Source organism: Lycorma delicatula, chromosome 8 (genome assembly GCF_047948215.1).
Source record: "Lycorma delicatula isolate Av1 chromosome 8, ASM4794821v1, whole genome shotgun sequence".
NCBI classification, from domain to species: Eukaryota; Metazoa; Arthropoda; class Insecta; order Hemiptera; family Fulgoridae; genus Lycorma; species Lycorma delicatula.
The window spans coordinates 87,139,230-87,162,714 of record NC_134462.1 but is presented as its reverse complement, the minus strand read 5'-3'; the positions used below and the strand labels follow the sequence as shown (position 1 = coordinate 87,162,714).

General features: G+C 30.4%; 1 protein-coding gene across 1 annotated transcript in view; it reads right to left on the bottom strand.

The window, feature by feature from the left end:
• The window catches only part of LOC142329292 (uncharacterized), a 494,551-nt gene that overhangs the window by 104,062 nt on the left and 367,004 nt on the right, over window positions 1–23,485 (bottom strand). The window contains exon 2 of the mRNA XM_075373737.1: window positions 4,794–5,493. Coding sequence (XP_075229852.1) covers window positions 4,794–5,493 — 700 coding nt within the window. The remainder of the gene's footprint in view (window positions 1–4,793; window positions 5,494–23,485) is intronic.

The window sequence follows — 23,485 nt, the reverse complement described above, 5'->3', positions numbered from 1 at the left end:
ATCCCCGACAATTTGTTTTACATATTCCAAACGTGGCCTGCCTACACAATTTTTCCCTTCTACCTGTCTTTCCAATATTAAAGCGACTATTCCAGGATGCCTTAGTATGTGGCCTATAAGTCTGTCTCTTCGATTAAGTATATTTTTCCAAATGCTTCTTTCTTCATCTATTTGCCGCAATACCTCTTCATTTGTCACTTTATCCACCCATCTGATTTTTAACATTTTCCTATAGCACCGCATTTCAAAAGCTTCTAATCTTTTCTTCTCAGATACTCCGATTGTCCAATTTTCACTTCCATATAAAGCGACACTCCATACATACACTTTCAAAAATCTTTTCCTGGCATTTAAATTAATTTTTGATGTAAACAAATTATATTTCTTACTTAAGGCTCGTTTAGCTTGTGCTATTCTATAACCTTTTAACTTAACAATATTTATTCAGTTACTTTAATTTATATATTTTTATGAATATCGTAACAATGAGATAAATTACCTTAAATTACGTTTGATAATTCCTCGACAAAGTTATTCTTTATATATATATATATACATACAAGATAACTTTCACGATCGTAATGAGGTTCACTACAAGTTACTATTTGTCCTCATCATAAAAAAAATAAAGGTGTACTTGAGCTAAATGTAAATTGAATTTTGGCGGATTGAAAACCTTATGTGTAAAACTACATTCAATTCGACGAATGCGGCTGGACTCGTTAATTTTCCTAACATACTTAGACATGGGATGCTTATTCATATTGAAATTGGCAATTCCTTTTACGGAAATGATTTACGTCTCGTCATCAGATCGTCAACATATTTTTAAGGTAATGACAGCTAACAATAAGACGTTTAATAAAGTTTAACTAATGCATTGTTTTTTTTTAGTAAATAAAGATAATTTTATAGGGGTATGAACGGTCCTACATGTAATTTACGATATGCGGGATGGCGGCTGTCCGCACTTATTTGTCTAATACTGATCGTTCAATTTTTCTTATAAGTTCAGCGATTAAGAATACCGGTTATTTTGAAATAAAACTGGATCGCATCATTTTTCAAAACCGTACTGAAATTAAGTTTCTATGTTATTCCCCTTAATTCCAATAATTACTTAAGCTTTTAATTTAATCATCTCTCCCTAGTTATAAAAATATGAAACGATTTTAAATGATTTTTGAATGTTGGTGGACCCCTGCATAATTGACACTGTATTATAGAAAATTTGACTACCCTATTGATATTTAAGTTGTAAGATTGATTATGAAGCCACCGAACATCCCAACCCCCGTAGAGGAAGAGACCCACCTTGTGACGATTCCGATCGCCACTACCCCTCCAATTCATAGCCCTGATGGTCTTTAACGGAAATCGTCTTTTTGACCCTGTAACTTTTTACATCTCACATAGTTAGCCAGGCCTCGTTGGGATGCTACCGATGTAAATGCCTCGGTAGACATTTACATCAGTGATTTTTAACTCACCTTCGCTGTAGGCTTCTTTCGGATATATTTTCTTTTCTGTCCTAATCGTTGCCCTCTGAACTGGCTAACCGAGTTCACGGAAGCACAAACCCCGCGCTTAGTTTACATTTTATGTGACTATAAGTGACTGTAGATGTCTCACATAGGAATTTGAGCTTTAAATCTCCTCTAAAGCGTACCACAGAATGTGTTGATAGCAACAACGGTAATTTGAACCTAGTTCTCTTAGTTGATCGCAATTGATCAAGTTTGTAGCTCATAAATTTATTTCAATTACTACGGACACTGGTCTGGGCCACCAAGAAGTCGAGGACAGACCTCATTCTCCCACTAGGCTCCATCACAGAGTTCCACGTGACATATACTTTATCACATTCAGAGACCGCTCAAGGCAAGACAGTCCTACACCTCAAGGCTGCATGGACTACCATACCCTCGACAGTGCAGCCACCCCCTCGCCGACAGAGGCTCTGCTACTTAACTTTAACAATTATTATTCAATCAGACTAACCGACGCTCGCTCCTACTTCGACCAATCAACTGTCCAGGGGTACCCTAGCCACCCGGGGTACTACTCTACTTAGACCCCCCCCATCAGCTGTCCTTCACTGTGCGAGGAAACGGCGGAAGGCAGCCACAGTGGACTACTCTGCGAGTCTTCCGATTGACCCTCAGATCCAGAAAGGAGTTAACTCTCTCAAGTTCCCAAACAACTCTGGTACGTTCAGCCTCGTACCGGGGACAAACATATAGGAGATGGTCAACAGTGTCATCAACCCTACAATCCGAGCATAGGACCAAATCAAACCTAGCCAATCCCAGCATTCTTGTTATAAATCTAAGTCTTTTATCTAAAAAGTGTAAAACCCCTACATATCTCAGAAAACAGACAATTTACTTCCAGAATTTCTATCCTGCTCGTAATTTCATAGATATCAGCGTATTTTACTCACAATATAAGTGGAACATTATTAATAAGTGATTTCAGGTTGGCTTGCTAGTACAACAAAATCTCATATGCTACCTGAAACAAGTACGGGGCTCCTGAAGTAAAACCTGGCTCATTACCTGTATTGTGTTTTACATTAAAGCATCCGTTTGATTTATAAAATCATCAGCCAGATTCCTACTAAAGTTAAACCTCTATGTAGACCATAACCAGAAGAATAATAGTTTACTTAACCAAAATTAACTTCCTTTGTAAATAATTTTGATTGATAGGACTTTGATAGATACTTTCTACGAAAATTTGAAATACTTAAGTATTACTGACAAAAAAAGGACAGTTCATCAAAGAGTAGAAAACCAAAACGTATAAGTCTAAAAAAAAATACAAATGTAAGGGTGAGCCATTAAAATTTGCGATTTTAAAAAATTTTGTATTTTTAATTTGAAAAAGGATACTTCCAACAAATTGGTAGTTTATTACATTTAACTTCATTTAACTCTCTTCAAAATCTTGCTGATAGACTTTAATATCTTGGGCTGACGGCACCTTGCATCGTTCCGATGGTTGCTCAAGTGCAAACCACTCAAACAACCGTTGTCCAACCGTAAAAGTATTGAATTTCTGTATAATATTTTAATCGCAAAGATTGGTTCACCCGCTCAATACTCGCTCCAAAAATAAATACGGGTATTATAGAAAGGTCAATTTAATGTTATAGAAAAACTATGTTTATAATCGTCCGTTTAAATAACTCACACATTTTAAGAAATAAATCACGAAGTTCGTCAGAACTTCGCCGTAAGTGTCCACAGACGGCGAAGTCAACGAACTACGCTTACACTTGTAAAGGTGACCTAACTTAAAAGTGAAATGAAGATGGTAAAATAAATTAAAAAATAAGCATAAAACCATTGTATTTCAGTTCAGTTAGATTTGTAATAAAGAATACTTTCAAAAAAAAAACTGAAATTTTGTTAGACAAAGTTTTTTTCCATTTGATGAACCGCGGGATTCGAATATGTTATTTTTTATTTTTTTAAAGGTGACTTTACGAATTGCGCCGATAGATAATAGTACTTGATAGTACTAAGTAGCGTACAAAAACTTGAAATAATAAAGTTTAAAAGAAGATATACTACAGCTTGTTTTAATAATAAATGATCTTATGTAAATGAAAGTACTGAAAAAGAAACAATTTTTTTAATTCTCATCACTTCTTAAAAAAAATAATAAAAGTATTAGTTTTCAAGACATTGTACTAGTTTTATTTTTTTTTAAATAAATAAACCAGAACTAAATTAGATTGTTAAAATTTTTATTCTATAATTAGAAGTATTTGATGAACTAATTGATGAATAAATAATAAAAACTTCATTTAATAATATTATAAAAATTGTGTCCACAGATACGATAAAAATCGAGGTTTACATTTACAAAGTAATAAGTGCAATATTTCATCACGGATCTTCGATTCGTGAAAGACATTTATACTAGTTTTATTAAAAAAGGAAAAATATGGTATGAAGAAGTGAATGATATGACTATCAACAAAAATATATTGGCTGTGAAATTCAATTTGTTTGTTCTAGAAACGCATTCAATTTTAATAATAAATCCATAATATAACAATCAGTAATAAATAAAAAAAATAATTAACAAAACTCAGTGATATCCAAAAAAATTACAATGAAATTGTTAACCGTACGGTAAGTCTCGCAGATATAATTTCTTCCGCTCAAAAATTTTTGTAATATAAATAAAACTGTTTTTAACAAAATTATATATTTTCTTTCCTGTTTAGCCTCCGGGAATCGACGTCAGGTATTATTTCAGAGGATAATACGTATGAATGTAAGTGAAGTATAGTCTTGTACAGTTTCAGGTCGACCATTCCTGAGATGTTTGGTTAATTGAAACTTAACAACCAAAGAAAACCGGTATTCACGACCCAGTATTCATTTCTTTTTTTTAACCTCCTGGACCACCGTTAGATATTGCTTCAGAGGATGAGCTGAATTATTTGTAGCGTGTGTGAAAATGCCATGCCTAACCCGGATTCGAACCCGGGACTACAGGACGAAAGGCCGAGACGCTACCACTCGGGTCATGGAGGCCGTCACGATCTAGTATTCAAATCCGTTTAAAAGTAACTGCCTTTACTAGGATTTGAACTCTGGAACTCTCGACTTCGAAATCAACTGATTTGCGAAGGCGCGTTCACCATTAGACCAACCCGATGGATTAACAAAACTATATCTGCGAGTTCCTTACTGCACATTTTACAATTTAATTGTAATTTTTTTGAATATTATTTACAAATTTAAATAAAGAAATAATGTAATTTAAGTACTTACCGGGGAAATCACAATGGTGAACTCTTCTCTTTTCCAATTCCGGGTTGTTACGACGATTATATTTAGTAGGTTGATGCGTATTGGGGGCAGGATACGGTGGCGGCGGTGTTCTTCTCGGTAAATTGTTACCGGGTGATCCGGGATCCGAAGCGGGGGGCGTAGGTGGTGGTGCATATAAACCTCTAAACGTAACCGCCGTCATTTTATAACCGTTATGATGCGGCGAATATTGGTAAGGTGTAGCCGGGCCGGGAACATTATTGACCACATGTAGACCAGGGCTAGGATTTGGTGTCGGTGGTTTTTCAGTTTTGATTGTGGTCAATAACGGCGGTTGCAATTGTACTGTTACTGGATTAGGTGTAGGTTGCGTATCGTCTAATATTTCTGTTTTAATTACTTGTGTACCTAACATTTCAGCATTTTCCGGATCGAGTTTTTGTATACTCGATGTTATATCCTCCCATAAGGGTGGTGGTTTTAGAAATACATCGTCGTCCGTCGACGTTCCGTGCATCGTCCTTTGTGATACATAACTCATATGTATCGTTCTTCCGTGATCGAAATAATCATCGACTTGCGATGCCGATTCTCTACGTGGTTTATCATTTAATTCGGCTTCAGCGGCATACGCTTCTTCTTCCAACCGTTGCAATCTGTCAAATTCTTGACGGGAAAGGAACGCGTCCAGCTCCCCCGTCTGAAACAAAAATATCAAGGATTTTGTAAGGTATATGTAATCCATCCATGTTTATTTGTCTAAAGTAATGAATTTTTTTTTGTACAAGCCTTTAATGAAACTGGGGTATACATACAGTAATAAATATTCAGGTGAAAGCCACTAATAATTATTTTAAAAACGCTTTAAGTAATTATTGTAACAAAATACATGTTGATCATTTAGACTTTATTAAAACGTATTTGATATACGGTGAATATGTACTAAATCGATTGCCTAAAATTCAAATGTCGTCAAATAGCTTTGTAAACCAAACCAGTCGTGGTGAAAATTCTAACTACCATATAATAATGAGTCGATAAAGTTAATTAGGAATATATAAATATATATATATATATATATATATATATATATATATAATATTACTAATGTTTTGTGAATCCGGGCGGGTATGAATACGAGGTCTGTAAATAAAGTAATGAGACTGGATCAGAAAAACCTTTTATTTACAATCCAGTTATACATGGACTACAACTTCGAAATAGTTCCCTTAGAAAGCCACGCAACGCTTTAAACGGTTTTCTCTCTCTTCATAGTAGTGTTGCAATTGAGAAACCGGAATAACCATCAGATGATCGGTTACATTTTTTTAATGTTTTCTACTGTTCCAAAATGGCATCCTTTGAGGTGTTTTTTTAAAGTCGGGAATAGGAAAATGTCCCAGGGATTAAAATAAGGTTAATAAGATGGTTGAGGAACTACAAGAAAGTTTTTCTTTGCCAAGAACTCATAAGATAAGAGTGCAATGTGACAAGATTGTCACGATGCAGCATCATGAATCAAATCAAAACCATGCTAATTTGTTTCATCGATAGTAATGGCATTATCCAAAAGTAGTTTTGCCTACAGGACAGACTGTAAATCAATATTTTTACCAAGAAATTCTTGAAAGACTGCGGAAAAGAGTTGTCCGCGTGAGACCAGCGTCAAACATAACTAGATCATGACAATGCACCTTGTTACACACTGCACTCTCAATTAATGAATTTTTGGCAAATAAAACCATTCCTGTACTTCCTCAACCACCTTATTCACCTGACTTGAGTCCCTGCGACGTTTTCATGTTCCCCACTTTAAAAAAAACCTCATAGGACACCATTTTGGAACAGTTAAAAAACATTTTTAAAAAATGTAACCGACCACTTGAAGTATATTTCGCTTCAAACCCGTTTGAAGCGTTGCGTGGCTTCCCAAGGAAATTATTTCGAAAGTGATAGAGTCCATGTTTAATTGGATTGTAAATAAAAAGTTTTTCTGAACCAGTCTAATTATTTTATTTATAGACCTTGTATGTTTATAGGTGACAATAAAAAGTGTAGTGATAATTTTAATGTTTCTATTTCGGGAAAAACAATTAAAAATATGTGTTTTCTGTATATATTTAGGTGATTACGAAAGGTGTTTCAAATATCCGTAATTACCGCCGTTAAATTTCTATAAACAGACTAAAAATTGGTAGCGATTAAAGTGAAAACGTTTTTCACCCACTATGGGAGTAGTCTTACGGTAGAAATCATTATCTTATATAGATCTCCTCAATCAAAGAGAAAAAGAACATTTATAAGAGTTAACCGAGAGAACAGTAACGTTCTACATTTAAAAAAGGAAGAAGTAGTTAGAAAGAAAAGTGTAAAAGAAAAAAAGAACGAAAAGAGAGACAGAAAACAAGATAGCGTGGGCGATGTCCTTGATGCTCGTTGCAGAAAGGAAATAACAAAACTGGCAGCTAAAAGGATAATACAAGTTATTGTCAAATTCATGTCTAACGTTCATATTATGACATAGGTAATAATTTCGTAATAAAATAACACTAAAAAGAGAGGATAAAAACGCTTTGCATACGCACTGTGTTTTCGCGTTCTACAGTATAAATGATGAAATAACTCGACTACAAACCCATCTACTTTATTATTTCTATAAAAGAAATATTATTACATCAAAAAAAATAATCCGGCATTATTTATATATTATAGTAGTAAAATTATTATCATATGCGATCGGTAAAATAGCTTTAATATTTAATGGTCATACATTTTTACGTAAGTATACACCTACATAAAAAGTGTGCACGCATTCATTACACAGTTAACACTTAGATCTTTGTTAAAATATTTTTATAAGGCTCGTGTAAACCGCCACTGCATTTAAATAGCTGTTTTATTTTATTTATTTTTTCTATAGAGCTACATAACCACAACAAATCTTTTGTTGACACGTAATTTTTAATGAACAAGTGGTCTGACCCCTTTTTAATACCTTTTTTTTATATTATATACATTCAAAAAATTATTTAACGAAAAAAAAATTACACGTAAAATATAATACTCGTTCTGTTTTATTTCATTTAAATAATCAAACAATGAATTTTGTAATATATTTTGCACAACATCTTTGCTTATTGTGTTATATTTCATTTATTATCAGTCGGCATTAATCCAAGTATAAAAATTTATTTTTTCTGTCAAAATCTAGTTTCTTCAAGTTTGTTTTAAATTTTATAAAAACAAACACATATATAAAAATTTCCGGTGTAAATTCCCGCTATCAAAAATCATACATTTCCCGACTCATTTTACGTAAAATCCTACAAAATTCATTTTATTTACCATTACTTTCACAGTATTTCGATAATATTGTCCTCAATAAGAATTTTTATTCTTAATTCTACATTATTCTTACTCCTATGCTCATGTATAACAACTTCAGAGGTACAGCCTAGTCAGATTAAAAATGACTCAATCCCACCAATATTGTAGTGGCGCGAAGTTTTTATGTTTCAAAATTTATACAATAAGACCTAGCCCTAGTATGGAACATGAGTATATTATATGCATTGCATATGCTTTTCCTGTTTGACCGTAACAGTAGCATTGCGCTAAAGTTGGACAAACCAAATTAATAAAATCCCTTTCGGCACGCCGGAAGGCGGAGTTAGATTTTACCGGGACTAAGTAGAGGATAAAAAAGATTTCCACCTTAAAGTTAAGAAAAAGTTCAAATTTACTCAACACGACAATGGTTGCATGTGAAAAAAAGTTTCACATGTTTAGCATACGACAGACCCCATCTTCTTACAATTCCAGCAACATTTTGGTCATCCCTTACCGTATGGGTTCGTCATATCAAAAATTGTTTCACACTAACGATTTAGGTAATGTTTAGAGGGCTAACGACCACTTTAAACCGATTCTATACTGTGCCTATTAAGGGAGGTGATTTTTTTTATCTTCGAAACCCATTTTTTCCATCCCCTGGCCCAATGGTTGGTGATATCAAAAAGCTTTACTTTGATAAATTTTAGGCCCTTATCCAAAGAATAGTAAGAACTTTAAACGAATTCCATAGTTTACTTAATAAGAAAGTTATAGATATTTTTATTTTTTTGAAAAGCTCCCCCCATTCCACTCCCATGGTCCGATTTTGGCCGTTAACGAACTCCACCCACCGAGATTTTGGATCGTTATATTTTATGTATCAATTTGAAAGTGATTGGCGGAAAATTATGGCAGTTATCGTGTCCACAAGTTTATTTATTTATATATATAAACTTTTGAACTTTTGAACTGACGGTGGTTTTGGGGTCTGGAGGATGTGAAACGCAAAGATATGTCGAAATTTTCTGGAAGTTGAATCATGGTACCCGTTACAATAGGTAGCTTTCTTATGAAATCTACCTACAGGTCGGCACTCTGGAACCCTGAGTGTGTACTGAACATTCCTTGTTCGTTCCCTTTTCTAATTTAGTCGGTAGAAGGAATATTAAAGCAGTTTAGTTGATTTTTCAGTAGTGATCAGAAGATGGCAGAAAGCAAGGGCTATTTGATTGCCAAATCTACTTAAAAACACGCTGGAATGATGAAGGAGAGGGTAATTAGTAAAAACTACTTATGTATTTTTTTCTGTGAAATTTAAATTAAGCACCGTTGGACCTAGTGTTTTTAAGCGGATATTTTATTAAGTTATTATCTAATAACACTAAAAAATATTATCTGCATTGATATTTTATTATTTATTCGGTTTTAAGCACAATGTGCTTAAAAACCAAGTACCATATTCTTAAATGTAATAAAGTGTAGAATTAGGTTATTATCCTGCTTCTTGCTGTTCTATTGATTCATCTTGTCGGTTCTTTTATTTTATAAAAAACTTTAACCATGACCTTGAAATAGCCCAAAAAATCATTTTCTGAAGCAGCACCCCCACTAATTTTAGCTACTAGCCGCCACTGACCATTACTCATATTAGGCACCGTATAATTTATTAGTCATACAGTACTAATAAATTTATAAAATTATGTCTTGTCAGTTCTATTAAAACCCTTGATCTTTTCATATGACACTCTTTTATTCTTGTGTTCCAATTTTCAGATGCTTATGAATTAGCCGCCTGAAAACTCGCACGCGTAGTTGTTGACTTTAATTGTATAAGCTAACTCAATTTGGTGTCGTAATTAGTGTGTTTTTCTTTAAGTATTCCAAATAAATCACCTTTATCACTTTCTCTTTTCCTTCTTTATACTTCTATTTTACTACGTTTTTCCATGAAATTAGCTTAAGTTTCATCCAACACACAATAAACGACCAAACTACTTTTGTGTTTTCTTACAAATTAAGCGTACGTACGGAAAGGCTGAAACTAGAATTTAGAAGCACTTGGGTAATTATAAATGTACAAAATCAGAGATATCGGCTGTACCTAGTATTGCCTGAAAACTGGTCACAAAAACAATTAGAAACGACAGTTTTAAAAACTGTATTTCTATTTTCTCAGTAGTGATTCATATATATCACTGTTGAATAAAGCCTATCTTGAAATTTAAATTTGATAAAACGCTTTTTATGAAAGTTTGCAATCGTAATAACGTAAAATAGCTATCTCGAAACGTAAGATATTATTCGTAGACTGGGATATTTTTATGATTATTTTAAAATGCTTGTTATCTTTATATTTTTTGAGATTATTTATCCGATCCATTTTAATATTATTTTATGTTGGAGAGCGGAATTGGAGGTATGATAACTTTAGATATTTTTAAGCTAAGTTTATTTTTTTTAACTGGATTGCCAAAAACGACAAAAGTCGTTTGTATTTTTATTTCTATTGTAAAAATCCATTTAAAAATAATTGTTTCAAGTGCAGTTTATTTGCCGAATATTTATTACTAATCCTATTTTTTTTTTTTTTTTTTTTTTCATACGACACTATCTACTAGACTGATGGTGCAGGATTAACAACCGAAATAGTTTCAGACTTTAAGAAAAATTCTTGTAAAATATCTTTGAGTGTGATCTTGTTTTCCAGTTTAAATTTAAATTTGGTTATGATTTTTTTTTTTTATAACAGAAGTCTAAATGTCTTTGTATAAGAAAATAGACAATGTTTATGATATAAACGAGCGTAAAAATGTCATTTTTTTATTAGTATAATTTTTTTTATGGCTAAATAATTTTTTAAAACTAAGTGAGAATTTTTAAATCAAGCAGCTGTTGTAATTCAATTCAGAAAATTAAATAACATTTAATAGAAAAAAAAAAAATGTTAACATTAAATTCCTTTTTTACTTGTACATAAATAAATATAATTTTTTTAAAGAAAATACTTTCAACAACGACATTTGAATTAACAAAAGGATATGTTTTTCTTTTCCTTTTATTTTTTTACTATCATTCGAGACATGAATAATTCATGTACTTGAACACACAAATTTACGTTTACACATTCACATGTACAAATAATACACGTACAAAAAAAAACCTTACTACAGAAATATTAATACGACATACAGTGAAATAACGGTTTATTCTCATCTATAAGATCGACTGTCGGTTCTTTATAATTGAAAATACGATAATAAACTTTTGAGGACATACAAAGCATACAGGAGATACAATAGCAGACAGGTTATAACTACACAATAAAAATGCAAGGTTCATTATACATTATACAACAGTTAACGATAAAAAGAAAATTTTGTGGTTTATTATAATATTTTTAATTATAGAAATAATATTTGCCATGCGTTTATGAATACTTATTAATCGAAAAAAGTAGAAAGAATTATGAGCGAGATAAATAAATAAGTAAGCTTGAAAGTTGATTTAGTTACGATTTATTTATTAAGTCGCCACAAAAGCTTAATAGTTTTCGGGCAGATTGTTTTTACCGCTAGCAATAAACATTACCGGATGATGTTTAAAATGAATGTCTGAACAACTATGGACGATGAATATTTTAACTAGAATTACTGGTTTATCAAGTAGACTCATGGATGATCGAAAATCCTATGACAATTGTCGGATTTGATTTAATCGTTAATTATTATTTGGTACTTACGTATTAACGCCACTGCAGCTACAGCTTTATTTAAAATTGAGTATTTATTTTATTGAGTCTCTTTAATAATTTTAAGAAATGGTTATTTATATTTATTTATTTTATAAATATAATTTAACCAAACTTAACCTACGCTCGCTTCGCTCGCTAACTTTGACTAATTAACACCGTAATTTTTTGAGTATTTATTTAATAAATACTCAAAAAATTACGGTGTTGCAATAATTACTGAATTTATTAAATCAATACTCAAAAAATGACGGTGTTAATTAGTCAATGTTAGCGAGCGACGCGAGCGTAGGTTAAGTTTGGTATATTTATAAAATAAATAAAGAGACTGTTTTGAATCTGTTAAACTCTATATCGGGCCATTTTCCACCGAAATCCGATTGACTACTTTGTTTTTAAATAAAGCTGTAGCTGCGGTGGCGTTAATACGTAAGTACCTATTATTTCAGTTGCAACTGCATTTCACAGGCTAATATAAACTGGGATTAGACTGTTTTATGGTCGGTCAATTTCGGATGAACGATTTATTTCTATTATTATTTATTAATTTCCAAATCTATTGGATCCTCTATTCGAAATGTTTTAAAGATCTTATAACATTTTTTCTTTATCCTAATCTTCTGATTTCGATCAACATAATTACTGCAACTTCAATTAACTGTTTTATAAATTCCAGCCTTTGTTTTTTTCTACAGATTTTACTTTCTACACATCCATCTATTACCAAATTAATTAAATATTGATGTCTTAAAATGTGGTCCATAAGTTCAATTCTTCTCTTTTAAGATTTTGTCACAAATTTCTCTCAGTTCCTCATCCTAATAATAACAGCTCTTTACTTTGTATTTTATCAACCCATCTGTCAAATAATATGCCGCCTTAGTTCAATATCTCAGTTAGGTTTAATTATTCTAAATATATCATTACTTATTTTTAAACTAAAAATACATATACGGAGTGTTCCGGTAGTGTTCTCAGTAATTCCTGAGAAATATTTTTTTGTTGTTGAAAATTACAAAATGGTATCCTAAATGAAAACAACAGAAAATAGGACTCGATATGAAGTTGTTTGCTCATTTTGGTATCCTGAAGTTCGGGGAATACGTCTCGGAACAATCTTTATATATTTTTTTCAGAATTAATTGAAAACAGCATTTTTATTCATATTTCTTGTTGTATCTATTTAGCTAATGTATCTATCTAATTTTATAAATCCATGATGTATAATAATTGCAATCATTTTCTGACCTGAATTTTTTTTCTCCATAGTACACTTGATAACAATAAATTAAAAATATTAATGGTAATAAGAAAAACTGATAAATGGGAAACACTAAGACGTATATTCTAAAGAAGAATTTCTTACAGAAAATGATCTTAGATATGCCCTGAAATAAAAAGCTATTTAAATCCCAAAATTGGTAGCGAGTAATTACATACATAAAAAAAAACTGACACGTAAATAAAATGTAGTAAAAAGAAAAAGAATAATAAAATAACTAGATATCATAAATACATCAGATATTTACGGAACTGTTAAAATTAAATAAAATATTACTGTACAAATTTATTACGTTTACTTAATAAGGAAATAGTAAGTATAAATATAAGTAATAAAGATGTGGTTAAAAAGATTTCATAACAGATTAAAAGCACAGTTCTTACGATATGAAAAAACATCTAACTTTTATTCTTAGGTATTTTGAACACACCTATTTTATCTATTAGATGTTTTAATAAAATAATAAAAATATTAACATCATTTTATAACTAATGTCCGTTATATAAACTTGTTTGTATATTTTATTTAGTATATAAGTACAATCTCATACTAGGACAGATGAATTTTTCTTCTTTGGTAAATTTATTTGTATTAGTTTGTAGATACAATGTAGGGAGTAGAAATATAAACTTTTTTATGTTCCAATAAAACCAATTGTTAATAAAATAATTGATTTTTAATGTAGATGAGTGTTAATAAAAACATAATATAAGGGTATTACAAAGTATGTAGGGTACGTAAGAAATAGTTTATTTTTTTTATAATTTTATTTTTAACTAGTAGATCCAGCAATGCTTTACTATATACCCTTTCCTTCCCCCATTTCTCTTTCCTTATTTCCCTTTCCCCTTGTTCTTTCCCCATTTCCCTTTTTATTTTTACTTCTTTCCCCTTTCCATTACCTTTTCTCCGTTTTCCCATTTTTCCCCTTTTCTTATTCCCATTTTCCCTTTTCCGATATTTCACTTTCTCCCTTTTCCCCCCGCGCGTAAATCGGTCCAGTATATATTAGTCTATACCGGACACTCATATCGGAAACATTGAAATGAAATCGTAAAATATTTAGTGTAGCATGTGTTGCTTTTACGTCCAACAGATAGCGCTGTTTTTTTTATAAAAAAAGCATGTTTTTACCTGTCACAGGTATGACATCTTAGTTATATAAATAGTAGGTATATAAAAACAAGCGCGTATTCGAATGCACGTTGTGTCAAAATATCAAAGCAATCGGTAAAGAACTTTCAGAGATTTAAGATTTTGAACAAACGAACATTTACATTTTTATTTATATAGATAATATTTTTAAACCTCATATACGTTAATTTTTTGTATAGTAAATACTTTGCATGTTTTTTTTTTCATTTTTGTAATCTTTATGAATATTATTAATAAAATAATTCAAAATAAATTTAAAAAGATATTTCTCAGAAAACAATTTATTTAACTATTTCCACGCTGCATTAGTTATATAATAAAATCTATAAGTGAATTTTTTTATGAAAATTATTCAAATAATAATTTAACTAATAAAACTAATTATTTACTTTACACACATTAATGTGTGTTGTATTGTAAAAAAAAAATGTATTTTGATTGAATGGTTTTTTAATGATCTTTAACCTACGATCCTCATTTAATATTTATTTTTGACACAAAAAAATGAACTAAAATATAATAATAATTTTTTTCTGTTGTGCAGTGTCACCGGTTGAAACCGGTGTCCTCTCCGTACGGAAGGGCCAGTGGGAGGATCTTCACCTCCGGGTCCGAGCCGATGGTAGTGCGGCCGAACAGTTGAGAACAGAGATATCGCCGAAAAAGTGGGAGGTGCTACTACGGTCTCGGTTGGAGGGACCACGTTCTTGCTAAGGACGTGGATGCTCTCACGACGCAGGGTGAGTTTCTCAGGGAAATTCGTAAAATAACCAGCGAGTCGAACATTATAAATGTTTTACCAATGCGGCCGGCTTACGGCTCGACGCAACTAGTAACATTAGCTGTGCCACCCATCCTTGGGGATAAACTGCTGTACGACGGGCGTGTTCGCATTTGGTGGGTAGCCTGACGGATGACGCGGCGTGCCTCCGACGGACTCTGCTTGATGCTGGAGTCCAGGCCACAGGGCTAAGTTCTTTAATGACGCAGATAGAAGTGGCCATTGTTTTACGTGTGGTAAGGTCGGCCATATACGGGAAGACTGTAAGCAGGAGCCTCGATTTCATCCTGCAAATTGTACGGTCATGCGCCCGGAGGTCGAGGATGCAAGACGGGTCCATCTGCGTCAAATGTTGTGTCTTCACAGTAACGTCATGGTGTCTTTGAGGGACAGCTCCACCCAGGAGGGGTGGGAGGCTAACGGTCTTCTACCTTCAATGATCGAGCGAGAACTCCTTTGAGAGGAGGAAGAAGTCCCAATTGAGAGGGGGAGGGGATGTAAGAATGTAGTCCCGGCGAAAGATCCCTTTGGGGGGTTCTCCACTAGTGGCGAGGCGTCAAGACCGGAGTCCCGGTGGGGAGTTCCCTTTTGGAAACTCCTCATTTCAGGCATGGCAAGCAAAAAGCCCGAGTTCTGGCTGCCTGGGCGAGGCCTTGCGTCCTTCCGAGGTAGTTTGAGTCGAAGGCACCCCCTCCCCCCCAGGGACTGAGTATGATTATTTGCGTGTCCGGCTCCGGAGGAGTGGGAGAACTACAATGTAAAAAAAAAATAAAAAAACGGCTTTCAGAATTCACAAATTCAAAAATAAAATTGTGAAACAATTAAAGGAGTCTTTTGAGTTTAAACTCGAATCTCAATTAAATCCTCCATAGGCAAGTTTATTATAATTACTACAAAAGGGGGAAAAATATAGCGATTAAATAAGACGAATTCCTTCCTAAAAAATAGATATAAAATGTCAGTATGTTAATTTTTAGGGGAGAATTTTTTAGTTATTTATTGTAAATTTCTTATTACTTTATTGCAAATTCTAGTATAACTTAACATCAAAGATAAATTAAAAGAGGAAAATAATTAACAATTATTATAAAATTATATATATATCAATCACTGTATTATGCACTTTAATCGGTTGCATCGGAGTGAAGCAGACCAAAGCGATGTGCAACGTAGATAATACACTTAACTGTAGACCTATATGTAAACTTACACATATATATAATCATTAATAATGGCAGTAAGTATATGTAACCGTCTACGACAAGAGAATGCTATTATTGTGTATAAGGAATAAGTACCTTTTGCTATTTAGCTATTTTATCTTACTTTACCAGGGTTTTCATCCGGTGAAGCAGTCTGTACAAGAGAGACAAGGAAAAAGAGACGAAACAAAGAGGTGATAACGGGCATTCACTTCGAAAGCAATGTTTCCTGCCGTTAAAAACTCCTGCTCGCATTTCATAATAAAAGGAACAACTAAATAGATTGCTATACGAGTCTGCGAAGTCTTATTTACTCAGTAAATATACTGTCATAAATTATATCGGTTTAATTGTATCAGCATCAGACTTAACAGTTTGTTAATCTGTATCTTGTTTTTTTTCCACAATTTATAATACATGTCATCATATGTTTTTATTATACTACCGTATAAAGAAAAAACACATGTTCCTTTTATGGTTTATATATGCGTTAATGTACTTATGCAAAATATAACTGGTCTAGAATTTATCTTAGACGTAACAATTTCCACGACTAAAATTCAGTCTAACATATCTTATATATTTATGTAAATGAGGTAAAAATTAAATTATAATTTATTTTGGTAATCTAAATATCAAGTCGGATGATAATCTGGGTTGTATTTTAAACTAAATTTTATATAATCAATTTTTCGTTAAATTTTTTGAACATATATAGCTAAAATAGTTGTAATCTAAATAAAATGGTTCGAAACCACTCAGGCTTGGGAATTTTCATCCGCTACAGATAAGTCATATTCCCATGCATAAATTGAATACACGAAATAGTATTATTCATAAAAATAAATTACTAAATATATTTATAAAAAAAAAGAATTTTATTTAATTTAAACCTAGTATGTGTTTTATCAAAGAATATTTAACGTAAGAGTAATGGGTGACAAGAATATCCACTTACAAAACCGGCTATTTGGATATACTATCAATATTTTAGTATCTTCAAAATTGTTGTTAAAATTTAATCGTTATCTGTAGGGTTATGTTGTTGAAGTATTTAATAGAATTAAGAAAATTACAAAATATTGTTTCTTTTAAAAAAAACTTTATAAATAATACTTTTTTTTTATATTTTAACGGTAGATGGTAAAGAATCTGTTACTAATCTTTTCTTATTTATCAAAGTATGCAATTATATTTGATTACATTGAAAAACAAAGATGTATTAATAAAATACAAAATAATCTAGTAGTGAATAAAATAATAAAAATTATCGCCGATAACGACGTTAAGTAATATTTCAGTGCGAGTTTTCGGAAAGACGCTGACCTTTTACTTCAGTCGGCAGGTTTGCAGTAATTTTTCATGTCCTTATTATTTCGTAATCTGCCGATGTGAATTGAAATTTTACATTTTGTATTAAATCGCTTTCTTTATTCATGTTCTTTTTAGAATTTATAAAAGTTATCGAATCAGCTACAATAGCGTCACGATTAAATGTATCAAAATTACCGAATAAAATTTTATAAATTTTTAATTAAAAAAATTTACAGAGAAAACAATTTTATACGGAATCACTATCAGTTTACTAATTCACAGATAAAATAAAAATAAATCTACTTGTTCAAAAGAAACATCTTTAGATTCTAGTAGTTGTTTCCTTCCATTAAATTTTTTCCCGACCTTAAACTTTTTGTTGGCATCATAGCTCTACAGCTAAACTACAAGAATATATGGTAAATCACTCAAAAATGAGGTATAGGTGTTTTTGCACTTCTATATATTTCATGGCCCAGGAACCCCATAAAGCAAAATAAAAAAGGAGCGGGGTAATGTTCGTACGTATGTACATATGTTGGCGTGTTTGAAGTTTAAAAACTTTTGACTGGAAAAACCAATTTTAATGAAATTTGGCACAGAGACTCTGTATATTAAGCAATTTATTTGTAAAAATTTGGGGTCAATATCTCCCAAGGAGTGAGGTAGATAGTTTCTTTGGGGGTTAATTTTCTCAAAATTTTGCAAACATAACCTCTCTTTTTTTTGTATGGTTACCTTTATCATTTTTAACACAATTTTTCCCTCAAAATTCTCCCCTTCTCCAAAAATCATTTCATTTAATGCATATTTATTAACCGAATTTTTTTTAGTCGTCCTAGGCATATTAATAGTGCAAACTACCGAAAAACTAGGGAAAACATTGCTGTTAGGGGAGCCGATCAGAGTTAAAAATATCGATCTTTTTTAAATTTTATAAAACCTTTTTTGGTTTATTTAAAACTTTAATAACAATATTACAATAAAATTTCATTAAATTCACCCCATCACCAAAAAACAAAATTTTTTAACTTTTTATTGGTTGTATCTTTTTACAGAGGATTTTTTTTTTAGTTTCTTCCATTTAACATAATAAACGTAGAAAAATCAAAAACCTTTTTTGGGGGGTGATTTTGGAGGTGGTGAAGCAGAAAAATGAAAATAAAAATAATAATCCATTTTTAAAAATTTAACTTTTTTCCATATATCATTATTTTTCCGCTATATAAGAATAAATAACCAGTGCCAGGAAAGTATTAACATCTTTGTTCTTGCAAATATTTGTTTCTCTGTCTCTACAGCTTTTCTCCACACTTTTCATTAATTACAATATTTTATATTACTCCTTTTTTATCGAATCCATAGCAATTTTCAAGTATAAGTGAAATACAAAGGAGATAACGGCGAAATTTTCCAAGATTTAATGTATAATCTATAAAAATACTAAAAGAAAGAACTTCATACGATAGCTAAAGTGAATCTACGATAGGAATAACTATTCACTTTTTAGTAGATTTAAATACTGAAACAAATTTTTATAAAGATTTAAATCAAATTAATTTTCTTTACAACAAATACATAAATACTCAGACCTAGGTAAACCGATTCTAATCTTTCAAATTATAGATTATGAATACGTTTGATAAAGTATGTCTAATCTTAGTTTTGAGATTAAATGTCATTCATAAATAATTATTATTAAATTTAAGTACATAAATTGTTACCTTAATACAGCAAAACTGTATTTATCGCGTGATTATAATAAGCTTTTAACAATCACATTGTGTTAATTTAATTATAATTATTTATCACACGTTAGTACGATAAAAGGAGATTATATAATAATTACAACCAATAAAACTAGAAGTACGGAGTTTAAAACTTCGATATTAATAAAAGATACAATATATTTATAAGTGCAGTAATATAATAAATAATATTAACATGTTACCATTGCATTTAATTTAATTCTTAATTCATTTAACAATTTATTTATTATATTTTATTACTATATTGTAATATTTAATTTATTATGAAAGAATAAAATTTTAATGACACAACGAAAATCAATAAATTATTAATTATGAATTACTTCAATCGATCTAATGTTACACAGTTACGTAATTTAATTATATTTAAACACATAAATAAAACGACTTCTATATTTTGCTGTAATAAAATTAAATTTTGTAATTTAAAAACAAGTTATGTGAGATTTAGAAATTTTTTTTAATTTAAAAAAGCCTACTTATAATAAAAATGTTTTTAAGATAAAATATTTGATTTTATAATAGTCTTTAGTATATTAATAGTAGTAATAACTTGCTCGGGTCGATAGTCGATATATAATTTTTCCAGTTTAATGCGTGACCACCGAAGATCACTAAAGAAAACGATATTATGTTTGACCGAATATTTATGACTTGTTTTTACCAATTACTGGTTTACAGTTTTTGCTTCTTGTATTTTGTTATAAGCTTTAAACTTCAAACGTTACATCTTAATAATAGATGTTTTTGGAACTTCTTCAAATCTTCAATAGTTTACAGGTTTTTTTTTAAAGCTGTGTATTTTTTAATATACGGGTACATTATAATGTAATTTAGAATTTTGTTGTTATTTACAATTCGTTATAGTTATCTGATGGTGTGGTAACCGATAGTCATTCAATTGATGATAATCGATTGTTTTTAAATATTGTTAGTCGTTTAAATATTGTTAACAAAAAAAATCATCAAGTTCTACGTAATTCATTTTTAGAATAATTAAAATAATTTTATTTTTATTATTAACTAAACGAAAAAAAATCAAAGCACATCATGTTCACCCTTCGTAAGGAACACTGTCCTTCTTTTTCTATCTTCAATGTTCCGATTCTGAGATCTCAGGATTATTAATATTTGGTTTTTCATCTTGACCGACGACTTACTTGGGCGAAACATATCTAAGCGGAAACAGTTGGATTTAAAGTTTAAAAGCATGTACCGGCTGATAGGGTATAGATCTCGGTTTTCAGTAGAAAATAAAATTATTGATTTATAAATCAGTTTTGAAACCTGTTTGGATTTACGGGCTTGAATTGTGGGGTACAGGGTGCAACTCCAGTATTGACATACTTGAATGGTACCAGACGAAAATATTGTAATAAATTCTAAACGTACCTCAGTACATAAGTAAACAGCCTCATATATAATGACCATAAGTTGAGATCCGTTCGGTAGGAGATCTCTCTGGTCAGCCTACGGTATTAAAATCGTTTGGATCGGCACCCGAATTATTTGGCGGTCAATTTATTGGATAACACGATCAGTGATTTCTCAAAATTGCTAAGGGACAATATTCTTGGTTTGCCTTATCGTTTCAGTTAGGTTATTTTATGACCTGGCTGTACGGAGCACTCTTTTATTTCATTTTTCCGATTTCGAACGCTAGGTGGTGAACTCTATTCATCAGCTCGATTCATATTGGCATAAAGCATTAACATTTTTGATTTGTTTAGATATTTTTCATGTTGTAGAAATAGCAGGCATTTAAAATTGTCTATTGATTAAGTTCTCACCAAATCTTTTGTCCTTCAACGAAAATATTAAAATGTAAATATTTTAGTTGAAGGTCAAAATTTTGTTATCGATGTAAGATCTACGGAGAACTTAATCATTAGGCAAATTTAAATGACTTTTATTTCTAAAATATGAAAAATACATGTAAACAAATTATTACTATTTGAAAGTTGATTGGTCACCCATTATTTTATTTAATTAAATACTGCGTAACGATATTTAGTCCTTTATTTCCATTCCTTGGTTTCTCTTTTTTTAGTTCGATTTATTGTTTTTTTAGTTCAATTTATTTATTTTTTTTAATCTTTTGTTGGCAGTCGTGTTTTTTTAATTTTTATAACTTTATATTAACTTTTAATTTCTATAACCGCGTATATAAAAGTGAATATTTAATAACTTATTCGCTTTTATAAATATATTAATTATAAAGGTGTTTGTTTAAAGGAAAGAACGTATAATCTAAGTACTCGAGATATAAATTATTAAAAAAAAAAAACTATAAAACCCGTTAAATCACCAGACTATAATAATTATGAAAAATAATCAAATAAAATTAAAATCTATCTTTAAAAAAAAAATATTATCTTTATTTATCTTAAAATATTTAGAAAGTACAAAATATAATAATTACATAAATAAGCTAACAATCAATGTAACCTAACACACACGAAATCTTAATTCTGGTTTAGCAAGTAATAAATACCGATATGATATGGCTTAATATATTCACATTATGTAGTTGTGTGTATTTTTTTTCTTTTAATTTTTTATGTACCGGTCGGGAATCGATAATATACCTATACACGCTGATAATATCAATATTATAATTTATTGATAATTATAATTGGTAAAATGAAATAAAACAAAATTATTGCTAGAGAATGTAAACCGTTAATTACAGATATATTGCAAAATTGTAGTGTAATATATTAATGTTTATTTAAAAATTAGCTTTCGTTTTGTGTATTTCATGGCGATTAGTTTTTTCTTTCTCAACCTCAGATTACATTGATGTACAGCATGTAATATAACGGATTAAATTTGTTATTATATTCGTTTATTTTTTAATTTAATTTTACATATGATTGCCGCGTACTTTCATGTTTTTTTTTTTTAATTTATTCATTTTTTTCGTCTTTTACGTAACTAAATAACACTTCTTATAAGTTAATAAGCTTTAAATATAACTGTAAACAATAATGTTAAATTTTAAGTATGTAGTAATACCACTAAATAGTAATATTTGTTATTCTATTGTATAAAATATAATTTTATTTAATCATTTAAATATAAAATGATTTAAATTATATATAGGAAAAATTCGTGTGGGTATAATCGTTTTAATGTTTTGTAACTTAGATTTACGTTTATGAAATTTATTAATTATTCCTTTTTTTTTACCCCATAATATTTTTTTTATTTAAGATAAATGTAGGAATTGTAATATAATAGATTATTTTAGCTAGATTAAATTTTTTTTTTTTTTTTAACGACTTCGTGTCTATTATGTGTATTATTAAATATAAGAAACGTGGTATCATTCATGAAAAGTATTAACTTAATTTTATTTTCATAAGTTTTTAAATTTTGATTTAGAAAATACTCATAATATTAAAACCTTAATATATTTTAAATATCCCTATAATGGGAATACATATAATAAAAAGGGTTTTTGGAGTAATCTATAATGTATGTCACAAAAGAAACATTGAAGTTATATAATATAACATGTTATATAAGAAACATTGTCATTGAAGTTATATAATTTTTATCTTCTATATCATTCCGTGGAAAATCTATTTTATACTACATTAATCTTTAAGAGGCGATATAAAAATTAGCATTTAATGACAGTTAAGTGTAAAGTTATAACTATCACCAATGATTTTTCCCAAGGCCATCGTTTCAGCCTTCAGTAGAGTACAAAAAATTTTATTTTGTACTGAACTATGTGTTTTAACAATATCATTATGCGTATATAATTCGCCGATCACCATGGAGAAGTAATGCGTCTCTACATCTAATCCGGAGATTCCAGGTTGGAGTCATTGTTGGACATGTGAAAAAAAATCATTATAATCCATCGCAGTAATTTACATTGTGCTTCAGATTGTTGTTACTGAACAAATGAATAATTATTATTAAGAACAGAATAAAAAAAAAAATGTTAAGAAAAGAATAATCTCCATTAAAACTGCTGGCAATCATGAACGTCTGTAATAGAATACTTTCTTTCTTTTTCTGGTTAGCCCTCAGAACCACCGTAAGGTATTACTTCAGAAGATGATATGTATGAATGTAAATGAAGTGTATTCTT